A 17,654-nucleotide genomic window follows, 5' to 3' on the forward strand; every position below is an offset into this window, starting at 1 on the left:
AAAATGTTCCCACACTGAGGAAACCTTTCCTTTGAGGCTGCGCCATAGGTGACGCTGTTCCGTAAAAGATCAATAATTCGTTTGGCAAATGCTTTTGACAGATTCGCTTCCTCATAAACACAGTTTGGCGCTTTAATGTCATTTCGAAACAGTTCCTGTATCGGTCACGTGACTTGCTGAAACCAATACGAGCACCGACACGTTTTGGTCTATGGGCTTGACGCATGCGCCGACGCATCGGTGTTGCCGGACCCACCACTAGTGAGGATGTATGTCATGCCTCACTGATATGGCTGGCAGCTTCTCTTTAGATTAACCAATAGCTAAAACCCAATGTCTTTCCTCTTCCTGCGTTTCAAACCTCAGATTTGGATCCTGGCATCGTCAGTCTGCTTCACCTTCACCGTCACCATCGGCACGTTTCCCGCAATCACTGCCGACACGCGATCCACGCTGGCCAAGGGAGGAACCTGGGGTCAGTCCTCCATGTTGGCTGCATGACCTCTACATGACCTTCTGGCGTCAGTCCTCCATGTTGGCTGCATGAGGTCTGCCTGCTGCCTCTGATGACGCTCCGTGTTTTCTCCGTGTTTCCGGTGCAGAGCGCTACTTCGTCCCCGTCAGCTGCTTCCTGCTGTTCAACCTGAGCGACTGGACTGGGCGGAGCCTGACCGCCGTCTGCATGTGGGTGAGTTTCTGATTGGCCGACGGTCTCCGGTCGGCGAGCGGCCGCCTGTCGGATCTGACGAGGCGTTTGTGTAGCCAGGTAAAGACAGCCCGGTGCTGCCGGCGGCCATCTTGGCTCGCGTTGTCTTCGTACCTCTCTTCATGCTGTGCAACGTTCAGCCCCGCCTCCATCTGCCCGTCTTCTTCCATCACGACGGCTTCTTCATCGCCTTCATGATCCTCTTCGCCTTCAGCAACGGCTACCTGGCCAGCCTCTGCATGTGCTACGGACCGAAGTAAGAAAGCAGCAAAACACAAGCTAGCCGACGCAGGCGCTCCGTCTCCATGACAACAGACTGTATTTAATTCTGGGTAAATTCTGTCGTTCTGCAGGAACGTTCTTCCTCACGAAGCAGAAACCGCTGGAGCCATCATGGCGTTCTTCCTGGCTCTGGGATTGGCTGCCGGAGCTGCTGTCTCCTTCCTGTTCAGAGCACTGGTCTGACTGGGACCCTGTACTGGTCTGACTGGGACCCTGTACTGGTCTGACTGGGACCCCTTCATTTTAACATCTAAAGAGCAGCACATATTTAAATTACTTAAGTTTAGTAAATGTTTTAAATGGAAATAAAATGTAGAAAATCAGATTAAAAACTAAAAATAAATAAAATCCATGAACCTGACAGGACGTTTGGACAAGAGGGGCTGAAAGAATCAGGAGTTGAGACAGTTCTAGTTTATAAAGAATTTAATTTCATGTCAGGTTTTATAAAATCGGTACTTTAACGGGAACCCAGATCGGTTCTTTATCTCGCCAACCAGACTAGAAATCGGAGCATGAATTCCTCGTCCAACGACTCAACAGCTGAAATGGGAAGTCTGAGCCAAGGTCGACCCAAGGTCGATCAGGCCGAGTGTCAAAAAGCCGGTTCATGTTCTGACTATATAAACATATAAAACCAGAAAATGATAGCCAGTAAAAACAATGAAACTGTATCAAATACAGGGAATCATGTTTCCATCTGAAAAACCGAAGGAAATGTTTTGACAATCAGAAGTAGACGGACTCCATAAATAAGATGAAGGTCAGCGATCAAGATCGATCCGATCAGCATTCAGTCCTGAAGGTTCGGCTCAAATGTTGGGAAAACATCAGAAATAAGACATTGAACCGAAACTGAAAGCACAAAACTGGTTTCATTCATCCACATATGAACACATGAATCTGAACCTTGGAGCAGAAATCATTTAGAGATCTGAAGAAACAGAGTTTGATCCTGGTGGATTTGATCCAGCTGGTGGATCAAACTGGTTTGATGGTGGATATTTTCCAGCTCGACCCAATCTGAAATATTTCTTCCTTAAAATATTTGTTTGTTTTAAACTCGGTGAGTTTTTTCTCCTCTAGATTTTCATCTCTTCTCTCTGACTTGTCGGGTTTCTGAGACCTTCAGAGTAAAATACTGATCTTTGATGCTTTTATTGTGAAGGCTGTAGCAGGAAGACGGTCTGGGAGACGTTTCAGGATAAAAATAGCTGCGCCATGCTGCTGCTCTGTGTTCTGATATTCTGCGGCTTTCGCTTCGTCATGTCTGAAGAGAAACTGATTTCAGTCGACTTTGAGATTTTTGGGAATGTGCAGGGTGAGTCACATGACCTGTGATGTCATATATGACGAGTTTGTGCAGCTTTGTGACTTTGTGCTGTCCATCCAGGTGTTTGCTTCAGGATGGTGAGTTTCTCCATCATGACGACGTTTCACCTTTTTAATTCAAATCTGAAAACATCAGAAATACATAAGAACAAAATACAATCAATGAAATTGATCAGATGATGTGGAGTTGCTACAAACGCCCAAGAACAGGATGAGTTCCTGAGACGGACTTCGACCCAGTCTTACCTAAAGGTTAAAGGTCAAATAAAAAGCTGCAGTCCAACCTCAGGTCACATTCATGGTTTTTACAATCTGACTCAGTGATTACAGCCAAAACCAGAACCTGGGCTTGGTTCTGTTCTGGTGTCACCATGGTTCTGTTCACTCCAGCAGGAGCAGAAACTCAATGCTTTAGGAAATGTTCTGACCGGGTTCTGACCCGGTGAGCTCCGAGCATCGGGACTCTGCGTTGCCATGGCTTCCAGAGTCTTACTGACTGTTTGACGTCGGGCAGAAGACGCAAAAGCCAAAAAAAAATGGGTTGGGTCAGAACCTCCGCTCCTCTGCACATCATGGAGAGTTTCAACCAAAACTTCAACCAGAAGTTTACATACAACGGTGTTCCTCACCGCCTGAAGTTAAATCAGACCAAACTCCCCAGTCAGAATCAAATTATTTCTATTTGCTCAATGAGAGAAAATAATTTTATTTTAACGTCTTCAAGATCAGAAGTTTGAATCACATCAGAACCTGGTGGACGCCGTCCTTCAGGCCACACACCGTTAAAGAGCTGTTCAGTCAGATGGATTATCCCTCGGTCGGGTCGGGCAGCAGCCTCAGAAGCCTAAGTAGGGACACCCAGAGAGCGTCGAGCCGGTCCTGGGGGTTCCTCTGGGTCCAGAGCCCACCAGGAGGCGCTGTGGAGTGAATTACTCTTGGAATATAAAACAGGCTGAAGCTGAAACTAATTCAGATGGTGAGCGACTTTATGCTCACTTCCTGTAGAACATCCCTCAAACACTTTTATTCATGAAGGACAAATTTACCAGCAGGTTCAGAACTTTACAACACAGATTCAGTTCATATGCAAATCTTTATCATAAATAAGAACACATTACTAATAGGTTGAATTAAATTTATACAGAGAAAAGAATAACTGGAGGAATCCAAGTTCGGAATCAGTCACAAATATGAAGATTGTGTAGAACCCTAAAAGATTCCCAAGGTATGGAAGACAGGTGATCTCTGACATCACTTCCTGCATCTCAGACCATGACATCACTTTTCTAAAGCCTTTCTTTAGCATACACACATCTCTACATGATGGCTCTTCTGTCTTCTCTCTCCTTCATTCGGCCCAGACACTGAGGTAAAAACATCTCAGTGCTGCAGGTGATGGTCAGAGATCATTTATTGATTTATTAATCAAGCTGATCAATAGCGATCGATGTTCCTGCAGGTGACTCAGACCCAGTCAGCTATTGGCTGACAGACCGACTGTGTTCTGGTTCCCAGTACACCGAGGATCAGGGCCGCGCTCTGGGACTGGGCGGCTGGGTGAAGAACACCCGACAGGGGACGGTGATCGGCCAGATCCAGGGACCGGCTCAGCAGGTCAACAGCATGTAAGTCCAGACCGACTAATCAGAGAACGCCTACCTTCACACCAAAGCCAATCAGGTGACTGCAGGGAAATGCTAACTTCAGCTCACAATTATTCATACCTCTGTCCAGGAGTCGTTAACCAAATATTTTTATAGAGTTTAAAACTCAGCAAAGAGTTTAGAAACTCCTCCTTGGGCTGCCACCTTATAGTAGCGGAGGGTTTGAGTGTCCCAATGATCCTAGGAGCTATGCTGTCTGGGACTTTATGCCCCTGGTAGGGTCACCCAAGGCAGACAGGTCCTAGGTGTGGAACCAGACAAAGCGCAACGCAAAGACCCCTTATGATGAGAACAACATTGGACTTGGTGTCTTGGTGTTCCCTCGCCCGGACGCGGGTCACTGAGGCCCCCCTCTGGAGCCAGGCCTGGAGGTGGGGCACGATGGCAAGCGCCTGGTGGCCAGGCTTTTACCCACGGAGTACGGCCGGGCTCAGCCCAAAGAGGAAACATGGGTCCCCCCTCCCATGGGCCCACCATCCGTGAGAGGGGCCAAAAGGGGTCGGATGCAGTGTGTTACAGGCGGCAGATGAGGCGGCAACCCTCGAACCCGTTGGTGGACACCTTCGGTGAGGGATGCTGTCAAGCTGAAGAAGGAGTCCTATCGGGCCTTTTTGGCCTGTGGGACTCCAGAAGCAGCTGATGGGTACCAGCGGGCGAAGCGGCAAGCGGCTCGGGTAGTCGCTGAGGCAAAAACTCGGCCGTGGGAGGAGTTTGGAGAGGTCATGGAGAAAGACTTCCGTATGGCTTCAAGGCGATTCTGGTCTACCATCTAGCGTCTCAGGAGGGGGAAGCAGTGCAGCACCAACATTGTTTACGGTGGGGATGGTGTGCTGCTCAACTCAGGACATTGTGGGCCGGTGGACAGAAGACTTTGAAAATCTCAATCACACCAACATGCCTTCTGTTGGGAAGCTGAGCCTGGGGACTCTGGGTCAGGCTCTCCAACCTCTGGGGACGAGGTCGCCAAGGTGGTTAAGAAGCTCCTCGGTGGCAGGGCCCTGGAGGTGGATGAGATCCGCCTGGAGTTTCTTAAGGCTCTGGATGGTGAAGGGTTGTGTTGGCTGATGCGACTCTGCAATATCACATGGACATCTGGGGCAGTTCCTCTGGATTGGCAGACTGGGGTGGTGGTCCCCCTGTTCAGAAAGGAGGACCGGAGGGTGTGCTCCAATTACAGGGGGGTCACACTCTTAAGCATCCCTGGTAAGGTCTATTCAGGGGTCCTGGAGAGGAGGGTCCGTCGGATAGTCGAACCTCGAATTCAGGAAGATCAGTGTGGTTTTCATTCTGGTCGTGTAACACAAGGTCTACACTCAGCAGAGTCCTGGAGGGTTCTGGGAGTTCGCCCAACTGGTCTACATGTGTTTTGTGGACTTGGAGAAGGCGTTCAACCGTGTCCTTTGGGGGGTTCTCCGGGAGTATGGGGTACCGGGCCCTTTGATACAGGCTGTCAGGTCCCTGTGTGGCCGGTGTCAGTCTGGTCCGCATTGCCGGCAGTAAGTCGGGCTCGTTTCCGGTGAGAGTTGGACTCCACCAAGGCTGCCCTTTGTCACAGATTCTGTTCATTACTTTCATGGACAGAAACTCTAGAACAGCCAAGGTGTTGAGGGAATCCGTTTCGTGGCCTTAGGATCGTATCTCTGCTTTTTGCGGATGATGTGGTCCTGTTGGCTTCATCAGAACGTGATCTGCAGCTCTCATTGGAGCGGTTCGCGGCTGAGTGTGAAGCGGCCGGGATGAGGCTCAGTGCCTCCAAATCCGAGGCCATGGTCTTGAACCGGAAAAGGGTAGAGTGCCTTCTCTGGGTCGGAGGGGGGAACCTGCCCCAAGTGGAGGAGTTTAAGTATCTGGGGATCTTGTTCACGAATGAGGGAAGAAGGGAGCAGGAGATCGACAGGCGAATTGGTGCAGCGTCTGCAGTGAAGCGGGCGCTGTACCGGTCCGTCGTGGTGAAGAGAGAGCTGAGTCAAAAGGCGAAGCTCTCGATTTACCGGTTGATCTACGTTCCCACCCTCATCTATGGTCATGAGCTTTGGGTCATGACCGAAAGAACGAGATCATGGATACAAGCGGCCGAAATGGGTTTCCTCTGCAGGGTGGCTGGGCTCTCCTTTAGAGAGAGAAGCTCTGTCATCCAGGAGGGACTCAGAGTAGAGCCACTGCTCCTCCACGTCGAGAGGAGCCAGTTGAGGCTCGGCCATCTGGTCAGGATGCCTCCTGGACGCCTCCCTGGTGAGGAGTTCATGTCCCACCGGGAGGAGGGGAGACCCAGGACACGCTGGAGGGACGATGTCTCTCTGCTGGCCTGGGAACGCCTTGGGGTTCCTGGAGGACGACCCGACCCAGGATAAGAGGAAGAAACCTGACCACTTGGTGCAGACAGTTTCAACTTTATGGACAGAAAACATCACAAAAGTCACTAAAATCAAGTAGTAGAAAAATGGAGTATAACCTCTGGTCTGCACACTGAACTCAATGCATTTTGTCATTTTAAAAATTGACAGGTAAATTTCAATTACGATGGGATATTTCAGTCAAAATGACAATGAAAAAGTCTAGCGCAACTTCTGCCCCTGTTAGACTTTAAATTAGTTGAATTCAGCCAAGAATTTATCAACCATGTTTAACATCAAAAGTCCTTTAACTTTCAAGCCTCTGGGTCCAGATGGGTCAGAACAGTACGTGTCATTTGGAGCCAGAGTTTGATGAAGCGCCTCCCCCCTGAGATGTTCAGGAACAGACGGGTTCTAACCTCTGAATATCTGCATCCTGCAGACGGATGAAGCAGCCAGACAGTTATAGGGCGCTGCTTTGCTGAAGGACCATCTAATTACAATCACCCTGCAAACTGTCTTGGAAAATGTGACGAGAATCATCCATGTGGACCAACACCATTCATCCTGTAAAGTGCATAAAATGTGTAATATCATGTATGCAGACTCTGGGACAGATGACAGAGCTGCCATGTTATCTTTCGTCATGACAGAGTGACAAAGCTACTGATTTTCTTCATTAAATTTGATAGTTTAATCTCAAAATGTAATTCAGGAAGAACCCAAAGCCTCACTGGATGCTACTGACCACAAGCCAAGAATTAAAGAGGAAAACAATTATTTATATCAGGAGCTAAAGCAATTAATACAAATTGCTTATGCAAACAAATCTGCATAAAGAAAAAAGTTTAAAAATGAGAGTGCATCAGATCCATAATTCAGAGTCCACAGTTCCTACCAACAGGTAAACTTCAGAGTAAATCCTGAACCCCACATGAATATGAAATCAAAAAAATCTGACCTCGGTTTTCAAAGCTTTTTATGATGGCCTCTGGTGGCTGGCAGCGCTGAGCTAACAGATTTATAGCTGCAAGCAAAGAGGAGAGTTTGGAAAGTGACTATAAAATTGGTTAAATCAATAAGAGGTTTTACTAACAACTAGTGACCAAAACTCACCACTGACTGTAGAAATGTTTGCCAGTCCAAACGCCTTTCAGTCTGATAGAGAAAGTGAGGAAACAGGAAGTGACACGGCTTGTTGTCACAATATGCGCTACAGGCAGGCAACAACAAAGCTAATGTTGACTTTTGAGAGACTTCGCTACAAATTGAAGAATAAATTAAAAATATATTGTAACCAAATAATCTCCATAGTAAAAAATGGAGGAGAATTGGCCCTGGTTAGCAGGGGCCCCCTGCTGTGGCCCTGGGCGTCCATTAACGGCCCTCAGGGGCAAGAGGGTCAACGTGTGAATGAATGGAGTGAAACTCTGGAGCAAGTAAGACTGTTTCCCATTTTTAAATAGACACAGATTTTCAGAATTTAACTTCAGATTAAAGTTTTTCTGTCTGATATTTCAGCCAAACCTTCAGACGTTTTTCCAGAGCGTTAGTTTCTGAAGCAGTGCAGAGAATAACATTATCTTCCTCTTTGTGTTTTGCAGGAAACTTTGGTTGAAGAACGTCGGCAGCCCGAGTTCTCGGATTGACCGAGCCGTTTTCTCCAATGAGAGAGACATTTCTAAACTGGAGGTCCAGGGCTTCTCCACTTGCTACTGAGCGTGCTCAGACTAATTAACAGCTTCATTAGTAGTTACTAAAACTCTGCAGAGGATGCAAACAAATCTCAAACTAAATGTATTTCAGCTTGATTTGCAAATTGTTGGCAGATAAAACATTTAACCTCAGATCGATGAAACCTGTTCAATGTGTGATTGGACTGATCAGAATTCATGGATAATTACGGCTGCATCTTGTCAGTGGAAATGCTGACTGGTTTCTGTGATGTGCTGCTGTTGTTGTCAGGTTGGTCAGCTGCTCTCATAAGCCTCCACAGCATCAGAACAGCAGGAAGATCCTTGATGCTAGAGCTCATCTACGTTTTAATTTCCTGACCCTGATCGGGTCTGGCTCAGCTTTGACCAGATTAACATGTTCTGGACATTTGACTTCAAGGAAAAGGTTTGATGTGTTTGATGTTGAAGACCATCGGTGCTGAGCTCCAGAGTCCTCGGTGCAAAACAATCAAATCTTCACGTCTGCAGTTCAATCAAGCTTCTCAACCTGCTGTTATCTGCTGAGCAGAACCTAGAACGACCAGAATCAGCCGTTAGCTAGAGCCTGACAGACGGCTCTTGTGCTGTAGTTTGTTCTCTCCTGGAAAGCTTTTAATAAATTTCTTAATTCTTCTAATACAGACTTGTGTTACTTATTTTTTCAACATTATTTTACCGTCTGGAAGTATGAGAACCGGCTCAAGAACTGAAGCCTGCAGTTCTCCAAAGCTGCCCAAAGTTTGAGACGAGTCTTTGCCCAGATTGCTCTTCCCATCCGTCCCTTCTCTCGTCAATAAGCCTTAAACTCATGACAGCCTGGCTCCTGCTATTGAAAACAGGGAGGCTCACATTTGGAAAGCAAGACGCCACCCATCATCCTCGGCTTCGACTCTTCTCTCTGCGGGCACAAATTTGGCCTTCCATTTGGAAAATTAGTTTAAATTGGATAAACTGGTTCAGGCAGTTGTTAAATTTTTCTGGTTTTCTAGAGTCTAGAAACTCTAGGACGCCGACACAAAACAGGAAGTCAGAACCTCATGTCCACCGGCTGCCATTAGCTTTTAAAGTGACCTCTGTGACCTCTAACTGAGACTGATGAGTCCGATAAGCAGATCGGTCAGAAAAGCTTATTTTAAAAGAAACAGCTGAAGACATTTTGTTCACAAATGTCTTCAGCCGTTTCTAAACGACTCCAGACTCAAATAAAGGTCAAAAACAAAGAATCAGATTCTACAGTCGAGATCCAAAAGTCTGACCCAAAGCACCGCGTTCAGGGTCTGCCTCATGGACCCCTGGACCAGCTGAGGCTCCAAACGGACCCCTGGACCAGCTGAGGCTCCAAACGGACCCCTGGACCAGCTGAGGCTCCAAACGGACCCCTGGACCAGCTGAGGCTCCAAATGGACGATGTTTCTTCCTGTTCCTGACCTGAACAGAAAGGTCAAGAACAGAATTTAAAATGAATTTGAATTCATTTTAAATTGAATTCTACAATCAAGCAGTAACCAGTAACTATGTAACAAAATAGGTAATCAGGTCCAGAAACAAACTGGAAACCAATAGCAAGCTAGCTGATGCAGAAATATGAATCTTCAGGAGGCTCCTGTTCAGCTGAACATCTGGAATCTGATCTGGTTCAGTCATCTTGATAGATCTAGATCATCTAGATCAGGAAGAACCGATGCTAAAATCAGAGCAGTAAGGAGCTACTGGTTTCCTGCTTGCTACTGGTATTCCACTGGTGTCCACATGGGGGCAGTGTTGCACTGACTGATCAGTTAAATTATTTAATGAAGTTATGAAGTTCAGAGAAATTTCTCTTCATGAATAAATTTTAAAACAGGAAGTGATGGAAGCAGAGACAAAACGTCCAAAACATCATGACGATATTTACATGTCCTCCATCCGACCCGATTTGACCCGACCAGAATCATCCTCTGTCATCAGGTCTGGTTCAGACTTCTCCTCTGAGATCGGTTTGGTTCTGATGAGGTTTCTCACCCCCGGAGTCCAGACAAAAGTTCTGATTTTATCTGGCAGTTAACCAGAACCAGCTTCTGGGTCAGAACCGGAGGTTCAGAAGATGTGACGTCGGGTTTCATCCCACCAACTTTCTGACACCTAACGAGTTCTGAACAGGCCCAGTGGTTCTGGTGTTTTTATCTGGCAGACCCTGAGCGGCCCGTCCTGACTGGATGGCTAGGTGGTGTTGTCATGGCAACGAGCCCCTGCGCAGCATCCATGTGGCAAAGCGTCGCATCTGCTGGGCGGCGCTGCGGCTCTCCTCCTGTAGGCGCAGGTTGTCCCGTCGCAGGTCGAAGATCTGCTGCTGCAGCGCCGCTTTGTCCTGCTGCTCCTGAACGCATCACAGCAACACCTTAGCCTGATGATGTCATCCTCTCATCTGTATGACATCACCAAGTCATGCTTACCTTCAGCAGGTCCAGCTGAAGCCGCTGAAGGATCTCCTCCAGCTGAGACACTTTACCTGAGAGGGAAGCTGTGATGTCACTGAGGGGGAGAGGACAGTAATGATGACGTCATCAATGACATCACAAAGTGCCTTCAAAGTGGCTCCAGGTGTTATTCCTCACCTGTTCAATGCAGGGCTCCCTGATGTCACTTCTTGAATGTAACTGAGCTGATGGTCAGTGAGAGACGATGGAAACACACCTGCAGCAGTTCACACACACACACACACACACACACACACACACACACACACACACACACACACGTTGAGGCCTTCTGACCTTCACCTGTTTCTCTTCCCATGTCTAACTCCTCCCCTCATTCTCCTTGTCCCCCAACCCCCGACCCCCTGGCCTCAGCCAATGAGGTGAGGGGAAAGCTGCTACTGAAAGTAGTTTTATTGTGAAAGTCCAGCTGCTCACCTTTCTGAAGAGGTGCAGGCCGGCATCTGATGGTCGGTGCGCTGTGGCGGCGCCGCAGGATGTGGGCGGGGCTCTGCAGAGTCCTACCACTGGCAAGGGACAAACTGTCATGTGACCTGCTGCGGGTCAGACGTTTCCATGGAAACAGGGCAGAGACTCCAGCGGCTCTGCAGGTAGACTGAGACAGGAACCAGGTGAAGGGGCAGAGCAACTGACTGGTCATTATGGTTCTGACCAATCACAGCCATGTCTCGTCAGCTTCCTGAACCCTGACCCCTCTGAACTCTGACTTGTCAGAACAGACCAGGCCGACCCAGACCTGAGACAGACCCAGCGGACACCTCAGAACCAAGGCGGGTGTGGCAGAAGTCTGGATTCTGGAAGTGGAGGTTCTGCCCATCACCAGAACCTCGTTATTCGTCTGAAGAGTTTGTGCGTTCTTTGCAAATTTGCTTAAACACCGATTGTTTCCGTCAGTTTCAAGCGGTGAAGCTCCTCCATCTATAAAGATTTTGTGTTCACTATGAAGCGCTTTCGTACAGAGATCGGAGGCAGCTTGGCCCATCGTCTGACATATTTTCCTTCTCCATCTCATACAGTTTGATCCCAACAGAAGCCATTGTGTTTGTGTATCTTTCTCTTGCACATTGGCTAAAAATGTCCACATATTTTCTTTGTGGTGGTCTCGAAGACATCGGCCTACCTTGCATCTTGCCTACCAAGATGGCGCGGATCACTTTCAGTCCAGACTAGTGGGAACTATTGCTGAGCTTCAGACACATGACCCGGATGACGCGCCAAGTTCAGATGAAGGTCCGGAAGGGGAGTTCTCCGGTTCAAATCAGAGCAAAATGGATCACAGCGAGTAGCTAATGCCCTAAATAAGCTGGAACAGCTGAGGCATCTCGGGGAAAGAAAACATGCATATATTTAGGATATGATCCCTATTATCTCAGTATCTTACGGGACGGGTGGCAACCCTATTTAGAACCAAAAGCAGCTTTAGATGACTGACCACTTGTTTCTGCCGGGTGAGTGGCGAGTTGTGCTATTTTAAGTAATTTTATGATAACGATGCTATTGCTAACAACAAACTATGTTATTTTATGAGATTGAATCTCCTGGTAAATCATTTATTTAGCTTCTGTAAACCCAAATTCATGCTGGAGTTGTACGTTAATGTTGAGTCGCTGCTGGATTCGGGTCCAATGTAGGTCAACGATTGGCTCCGATCTACAGAAACCCCGAGTTCGTGTCTGTTCGTGTCTGGACACGAAGCATGTGGGGGAACAGTAACAGCTCACTGTCTGTATGGCTGGTAGGTTATATTTAATTTATTTAGCTTTTTATTAAGCATTAAAGTCCCACTGAATAAACGTTATTTCCTGTCCGTGACTCGGCACTGAGCTAGCTGCTAACAACATTAGCACTCAGAGGACAACCAAGCTAGGGCATAAAAATAATATATCTGACCTTACATATGAACGCTTGGCTTTCTAAGTAACTGTCCAATAAAACAGCTGGAAATACAATTTAAACGATGCGATGGTTTCCTGTCAGAAAGTGGCGCTGCAAACTCTGGCATTGGTAGTTTTTGCACCTCCTGCTTTTAGCTGTAGATTGTTGATTCACGTTTCTCCTCTTTTTCAGTACGTTTTTTTAAAATGAACTCCCTTGTGACCAACTACCTTTGAAACACGAAAATAACTTTTATCTTTCTCTATTAGAACGGGTGGAGCAACTGTACAGGACAGACTTTAGACATTTTGATGCTGGATCAGCAGATTTACTCCATCTGTATTGCGTGACTTCTTCTTGGTTTTTATTGGCGGTGGGCAATAAACTTTCAGTAGCATTACCGCCACTTACTGGTATGGAGTGTGGTTCGTGATGATCTATATACTTTTACTTCATACCTAATCCCTACAATAATTTCTGACTAAACATACACTCACACATACACACCTACTTAAATAATCTTACTTGCCTTTGCGTGACGTCGGTGCAGCCCAGCAATAATCTGCTGAAGAGGCGGGGCTTTACTAAAGCCTGACCAATCAGGTTGCTGCTCATTCGTCTGAGCAAGTAATACTTCCTGCAGGATCTCAGGTCAGGAAGTTTTCACTCGCTCATTTAGTTTGGATCTCATTGTTTTATTACTGACAGAAATCTTTCAGACTCACCTTCTGGCCTCTGATTGGACGATGGCTGGCTCTGGAACAGGAAGTCAGGTCAAGTTTATTAGTCTAGAACATTTGAGCAACAAGGCACTTCAAAGTGTTTCACATCAAATGAACATCACTGAGTCATTAATTGATAAACTATACATTATCAAAATGTTGGTCAATTATTCATATTTCATTAATCAAACTCCAACCAGCTGGATTTTTTGTCAGAAAGGAGCTCAGGGTTTCATCTGTTTTGCAACAGCAGATCTTTAATCCATTCAGTTATTTCTAAACTACCAGCAGTTTAAAGTCTCTCCTCTCAGTGAAGGGCTAGAAAGACAGAAAGTCAAGAAATACAATGTTCAAAAAATAGCAGGGTTGACATCTTATTCTGGGGATGGAGGTCAGATGGAGGTCAGATGGAGGTCAGATGGAGGTCAGAAGGAGGTCAGATGCTAGAAGGTGAACAGGTGTCTCAGGTGATGGCACCAGATGTCACCTGGTTTTTCTCACCTGCCAGTCTCCTCCAGTAACAAACCGCTGTTCAACCAGCTAAGCCCCGCCTCCCACAGACAGGTATCCTGGCTGCAGAGACGCTCTGCATCCCAGCTGGCGTCACCTGGATGGGTCAAAGGTGAATCTGGCTTCACTTTGTCTGCTGATGAACATCTGGTTCCACGATAGTCTCTGAAAAAAGTAGAGCAGATGTTAAGCTCCTGCCCAGCTCAACTCACCTGTTCTGCTCTGATGGGAAACCATTACAGGCCTAATAAAGGTTGAACAAACAGACTACATTTTCTCCAAATGCTTGCTATATTAATGGAAATACTGACACATAAATGCTGTCAGCTTGTATCAGTTATGGCTGAGCATGCACACAAACGTGTGGATTAAATGGTGAAACATAGTTTCTGTTTGACGTCCCGCTAATCATAAACGTTTGTGTTTCTGCTCCAGTGCAGCAGGGGGCGCCGCTCCAGGCGACGGAAGTCAATATTCATTTTGGAGAACTGACTCTGGAGCCACAGAGTTACCTAGCAACAGAGCCTCTGAGGTCGGTCACGAGACGGCTCGGCCCCGCCGACTCCTTCCTGTGGACGTCCGTCAGGACTAGCGTTGCCCCAGCAACCGCAGGCAGGGCTGATGGCGAGTAGAGGGCGGAGTCTATGCCGCTGTCCACCGACACGCCGCTGAGACAGGCGAGCTGAGGCGTCGAGGTCCTGCCGTCACTGCTGCTGCTGGACAACGTGTTGCTGCAACTTGAGCAACTTGTGGCTGCAAACTGCAGAGTCGTGTTCAGGTCAGACTGACAAAGTTTAAGAACGATTTCTGGCGTTTCGGTCGACTCACCTGCGGCCGCCGGCTGCCATTTCTGTCTGCTGGACTCGCTCGCTGAGGAAGACGAAGAGGAAGACCGTGGAGTCTGGTTTCTGGACGGGAACACGAGCAGACAGGCCGGGTCAGGGTGAAGATTAAAACAACCGGGTCAGCAGAACCCCCAGCTTCATGGGACCGAGCTGCGGCAGAACCATCTCACGAAGCTAAACGCCCAGTCGTTCAGGACTTACTCTGGAAGCCAAACGGATCCTGGTTCCAGTTCCACTCACCTCTGTCTCTACTGTGCGGGTGTTGCGTGGACCCGGTGCGTCCATCAGAACCGACAAACCAATCAGGAGGAGCTCTGCAGGGCGGATCAACACGGTAGTCACATTGCTGTCAAGGTCCTTTTCTGCTGGGGAACCTGGTTCTGTTCCAATTCGGTTCTGGTCCAGTTCTAACCTGATGTCGTTCTTGATGTCAGAGGAAGAGCTCAGTTGGACTGGACTCTGATTGGACGGTGTTCTGGCATTAGGCTGGGCTGCAGAGCTCCCATAGGGGCAGGAAGTGACATCAAGGTCCAGTCTGACCTCCAGCAGGGGGAGCCGTTGGGTCTCAGAGAAACTCCTGAAGATGAAACTTTGAGTCAGAGTGAAGCTTCAAAAACTGAACCGTAGTTCTTGATCTGAACAAGTTCAGTTGAGTTCACACATCTTTGAAAACACCATTCATTAATAATGAAAATAAATAAACATTTATTCAAAATATTAATCATATTATCACTCATTAAAATAAAACTGAATACGTTTCCTCCTGCTCACAGGTCAAAGGACATATTTTCCTTTAAATGTTTTTTTTCTCGACACCAGAAACCAGATCAGGGACAAATTGTGTTTCCAGAACAAATGCAGATGTCAGGGTCGCGTGACCTCTGACCCCTGGACCCTACGGAATGAAACCGTACAATTTCCATTTAAAGCCACTCTGGTAGATCTACTGCTGCCCTGAAATTTCTCAAACACATCCTTCTTTTAGATTTGACTTCAGGTAAACAAGAACATTTCTTTCTCCTCGATAGCTGCAGGTCACCATACAAAACCTCTTGGGATCATGGTTCTGGTGGCCCTTCGTGGTTCTGGTTGGTTCCAGCCAACCAGGTGCAGAGAGATGTTGATGTCACAGGAAACAAGAAGTGAAATATTTTCTACCTGCGTGGCGTCCCGTCTCTGAGGGGCGGGAGTACGATGGCGCTGACGTTCGCCGATGTCCTCAGCAGCTCGATCATCTGCTCGTGAGAAAGTGTTGCCACGGGAACTGAGCAGATTTCCACCAACCGGCAGCCGGGGCGAAGACCCGCCTGCCAGGCGAAACCGTGGGCCTCGACGTCGGCCACCACACCCTCAAAGTTGACGTGAAAGCCCAGCTGACCGAGGCGGTTCCTCCTCAGAGTCACGGCTGCCCCCGCAGCGCCGTGGGTCACCGTCTGAAAGTTAACATGACCGGGTTATAATGCGCTTAAGGAGGTGGTTGGAGAGGGGTCGGGGACCAATGGGAGCCCTGCTCACCTTCAACCGTTGCGTGATCTCCTGGGAGTCCTCCCAGCGGCCATCCCGTGTGGAAAACGCCACGCAAAGTCCGTGTTGGTAGAACACCTGGATGGATCCGTGTGCGGTGTTCCAGCCAATCACATCCCTGCATGAACAGTGAAACACCACCTTTCTGCCCGCCTCCTCTATCAGCACCAGCAGCTCGCTGGAGACGGCCAGTCGGCAGGCGACTGCGACAGAACTGCGGGGGTCGCGAACCGTCACGCTCCAGGTGAGGGCGCCTGCACTCTGCAGGTAGGCCAGCGGATGCGGCGCCAGACGCTCCTTTTTCTTTCCGCCCAGAGAGATAAGGCTGAAGCGGACACCAGAGGAGGAGTCCAGTGGTGTCGTCGTTACAAAGCTGTTCACCAACTGCTTCAGCTGTTCCTTGCGAGCACGCGTTGCCATGGTGACAAACGACTCGGACTTGTGGGTGGCGTGTTTGGCGTTGATGATCTTGGTCAGCAGGAAGTCCACGAAGGCAGAAGAGGCAGGAGCTATCCAACCAGATGGGATTGATGGACCAAAGGGAGGGACGCCCCGGGACCTAGACACGGCAAGACTGAAAGACACAGCAACTTCACACCTGGAGTCAGACCTGGGACACTTCACTTCCTGCGGACAAAGTCTAACCTGTAACAGGTGTGCTGGGTGCAGGGTCGGTGGACTCTAACAATGATGAAAACATGCTGGAGGTCGGCACGGTTGATCTGGGGCTTAAAGGGCGGAGCATCAGGTTCCTGGAAAATCACGGTGACATCGTTCCCAACAAGGTGTGACCTCAGCACCTGAAAATGAAAACCATGATGAACTCTGCAGTTCTCCTGTAGCGCTGTGGAACCCCCCTACAGCAGAGCACCATGTAGTACCTGACCAGAACCATCGGCATCAGTTTGTAGCAGGGCAGAAACATGGAATGTCAGCTGAAATTCTCCAAACATCATGGAAACAGTTGGACTTTCTGTTGAGTTGCCTGAAAGGAGACAGAAACGGATCTGGATTGCAAAGAGATTTCAGTTGCAGTTTTATTCACAACCCAGAAGGAAATTGGTTTGCGCTAAGCATCAAAAATAGAAAAAACAGAAAACATCCACAAAAAAAATCTCCTTCACTCAGTGAGGACACTTATCGGGACCAATAACTCATGCCCTAGTGCACTAAGTGCATGGCACTCTCAACGTCACCTGCTTTGATTCACGTATGAGCTTCAGTGCCATCCCGTCCTGACCCACCGGGTCCCTGACCCACCGGTCCTGTCCTGACCCACCGGTCCTGTCCTGACCCACCGGTCCTGTCCTGACCCACCGGTCCCTGACCCATCGATCCCGTCCTGACCCACCGGTCCCTGACCCATCGATCCCGTCCTGACCCACCGGTCCCATCCTGACCCACCGGTCCCATCCTGACCCACCGGTCCCGTCCTGACCCATCGGTCCCATCCTGACCCATCGGTCCCGTCCTGACCCACCGGTCCCGTCCTGACCCACCGGTCCCGTCCTGACCCACCGGGTCCAATGGGACGTTGGTCCCTCTGCAGCTGGAACAGCTTCAGCTCTTCAGGCTGCCCACCAGGTCTAGCAGAGAGTTTATGCGGATTTCTGACCACCTTTGTGAGGTCATACACTGATGTGGGACGAGAAGGCCCGTCTCTCAGTCT

At 48.5% G+C, this 17,654-nt stretch overlaps 3 protein-coding genes and 1 long non-coding RNA gene across 9 annotated transcripts; 2 read left to right on the forward strand and 2 right to left on the reverse strand.

Annotated features, from left to right (window-relative positions):
* Nucleotides 1-99: 99 nt before the first annotated feature.
* LOC103132706 (equilibrative nucleoside transporter 1-like) lies at nt 100-1,629 on the forward strand. Of its 2 annotated transcripts, XM_016667539.1 has the most exons (6): nt 101-269; nt 367-475; nt 603-688; nt 763-962; nt 1,060-1,178; nt 1,223-1,629. In XM_016667539.1, exons 1-5 carry the CDS (start codon nt 225-227, stop codon nt 1,169-1,171), a joined length of 552 nt encoding a protein of 183 aa, XP_016523025.1. In that variant the 5' UTR covers nt 101-224; the 3' UTR covers nt 1,172-1,178; nt 1,223-1,629. The 2 variants fall into 2 exon arrangements, with proteins under 2 accessions (XP_016523024.1, XP_016523025.1); XM_016667538.1 differs by having other exon boundaries at nt 100-269; nt 1,060-1,629.
* A 102-nt stretch (nt 1,630-1,731) lies between these two features.
* Nucleotides 1,732-8,669, forward strand: LOC103132705 (acylphosphatase-2-like). Of its 4 annotated transcripts, XM_016667542.1 has the most exons (4): nt 1,732-2,309; nt 2,382-2,398; nt 3,836-3,945; nt 7,922-8,669. In XM_016667542.1, the coding sequence occupies exons 1-4, from the start codon at nt 2,210-2,212 to the stop codon at nt 8,034-8,036; spliced, it is 342 nt and encodes a 113-aa protein (XP_016523028.1). In that variant the 5' UTR covers nt 1,732-2,209; the 3' UTR covers nt 8,037-8,669. The 4 variants fall into 4 exon arrangements, with proteins under 4 accessions (XP_016523028.1, XP_016523026.1, XP_016523029.1 ...); XM_016667540.1 differs by lacking the exon at nt 2,382-2,398 and having other exon boundaries at nt 3,780-3,945; XM_016667543.1 differs by lacking the exon at nt 2,382-2,398 and having other exon boundaries at nt 2,217-2,309.
* LOC107835206 (uncharacterized) lies at nt 2,362-7,924 on the reverse strand. The gene is made up of 2 exons (XR_001661032.1): nt 7,434-7,924; nt 2,362-3,237 (listed from the first exon to the last, which is right to left on the reverse strand). It is a non-coding gene; the product is annotated as an uncharacterized LOC107835206 (long non-coding RNA).
* Nucleotides 8,670-9,788: 1,119 nt separating the features above from the next.
* On the reverse strand, nt 9,789-17,013 carry LOC103132704 (signal-induced proliferation-associated 1-like protein 2). Of its 2 annotated transcripts, XM_016667536.1 has the most exons (14): nt 16,867-17,009; nt 16,631-16,785; nt 15,977-16,559; nt 15,620-15,894; nt 14,874-15,038; nt 14,702-14,775; nt 14,445-14,524; nt 14,129-14,376; nt 13,608-13,781; nt 13,110-13,140; nt 10,927-11,104; nt 10,627-10,705; nt 10,465-10,543; nt 9,789-10,388 (listed from the first exon to the last, which is right to left on the reverse strand). In XM_016667536.1, exons 1-14 carry the CDS (start codon nt 16,939-16,941, stop codon nt 10,245-10,247), a joined length of 2,340 nt encoding a protein of 779 aa, XP_016523022.1. In that variant the 5' UTR covers nt 16,942-17,009; the 3' UTR covers nt 9,789-10,244. The 2 variants fall into 2 exon arrangements, with proteins under 2 accessions (XP_016523022.1, XP_016523023.1); XM_016667537.1 differs by lacking the exons at nt 9,789-10,388; nt 10,927-11,104 and having other exon boundaries at nt 16,867-17,013.
* Between the last annotated feature and the right edge of the window lie 641 nt (nt 17,014-17,654).

This window comes from Poecilia formosa, unplaced genomic scaffold (genome assembly GCF_000485575.1).
Source record: "Poecilia formosa unplaced genomic scaffold, Poecilia_formosa-5.1.2 Scaffold1229, whole genome shotgun sequence".
Classification (NCBI taxonomy): Eukaryota; Metazoa; Chordata; class Actinopteri; order Cyprinodontiformes; family Poeciliidae; genus Poecilia; species Poecilia formosa.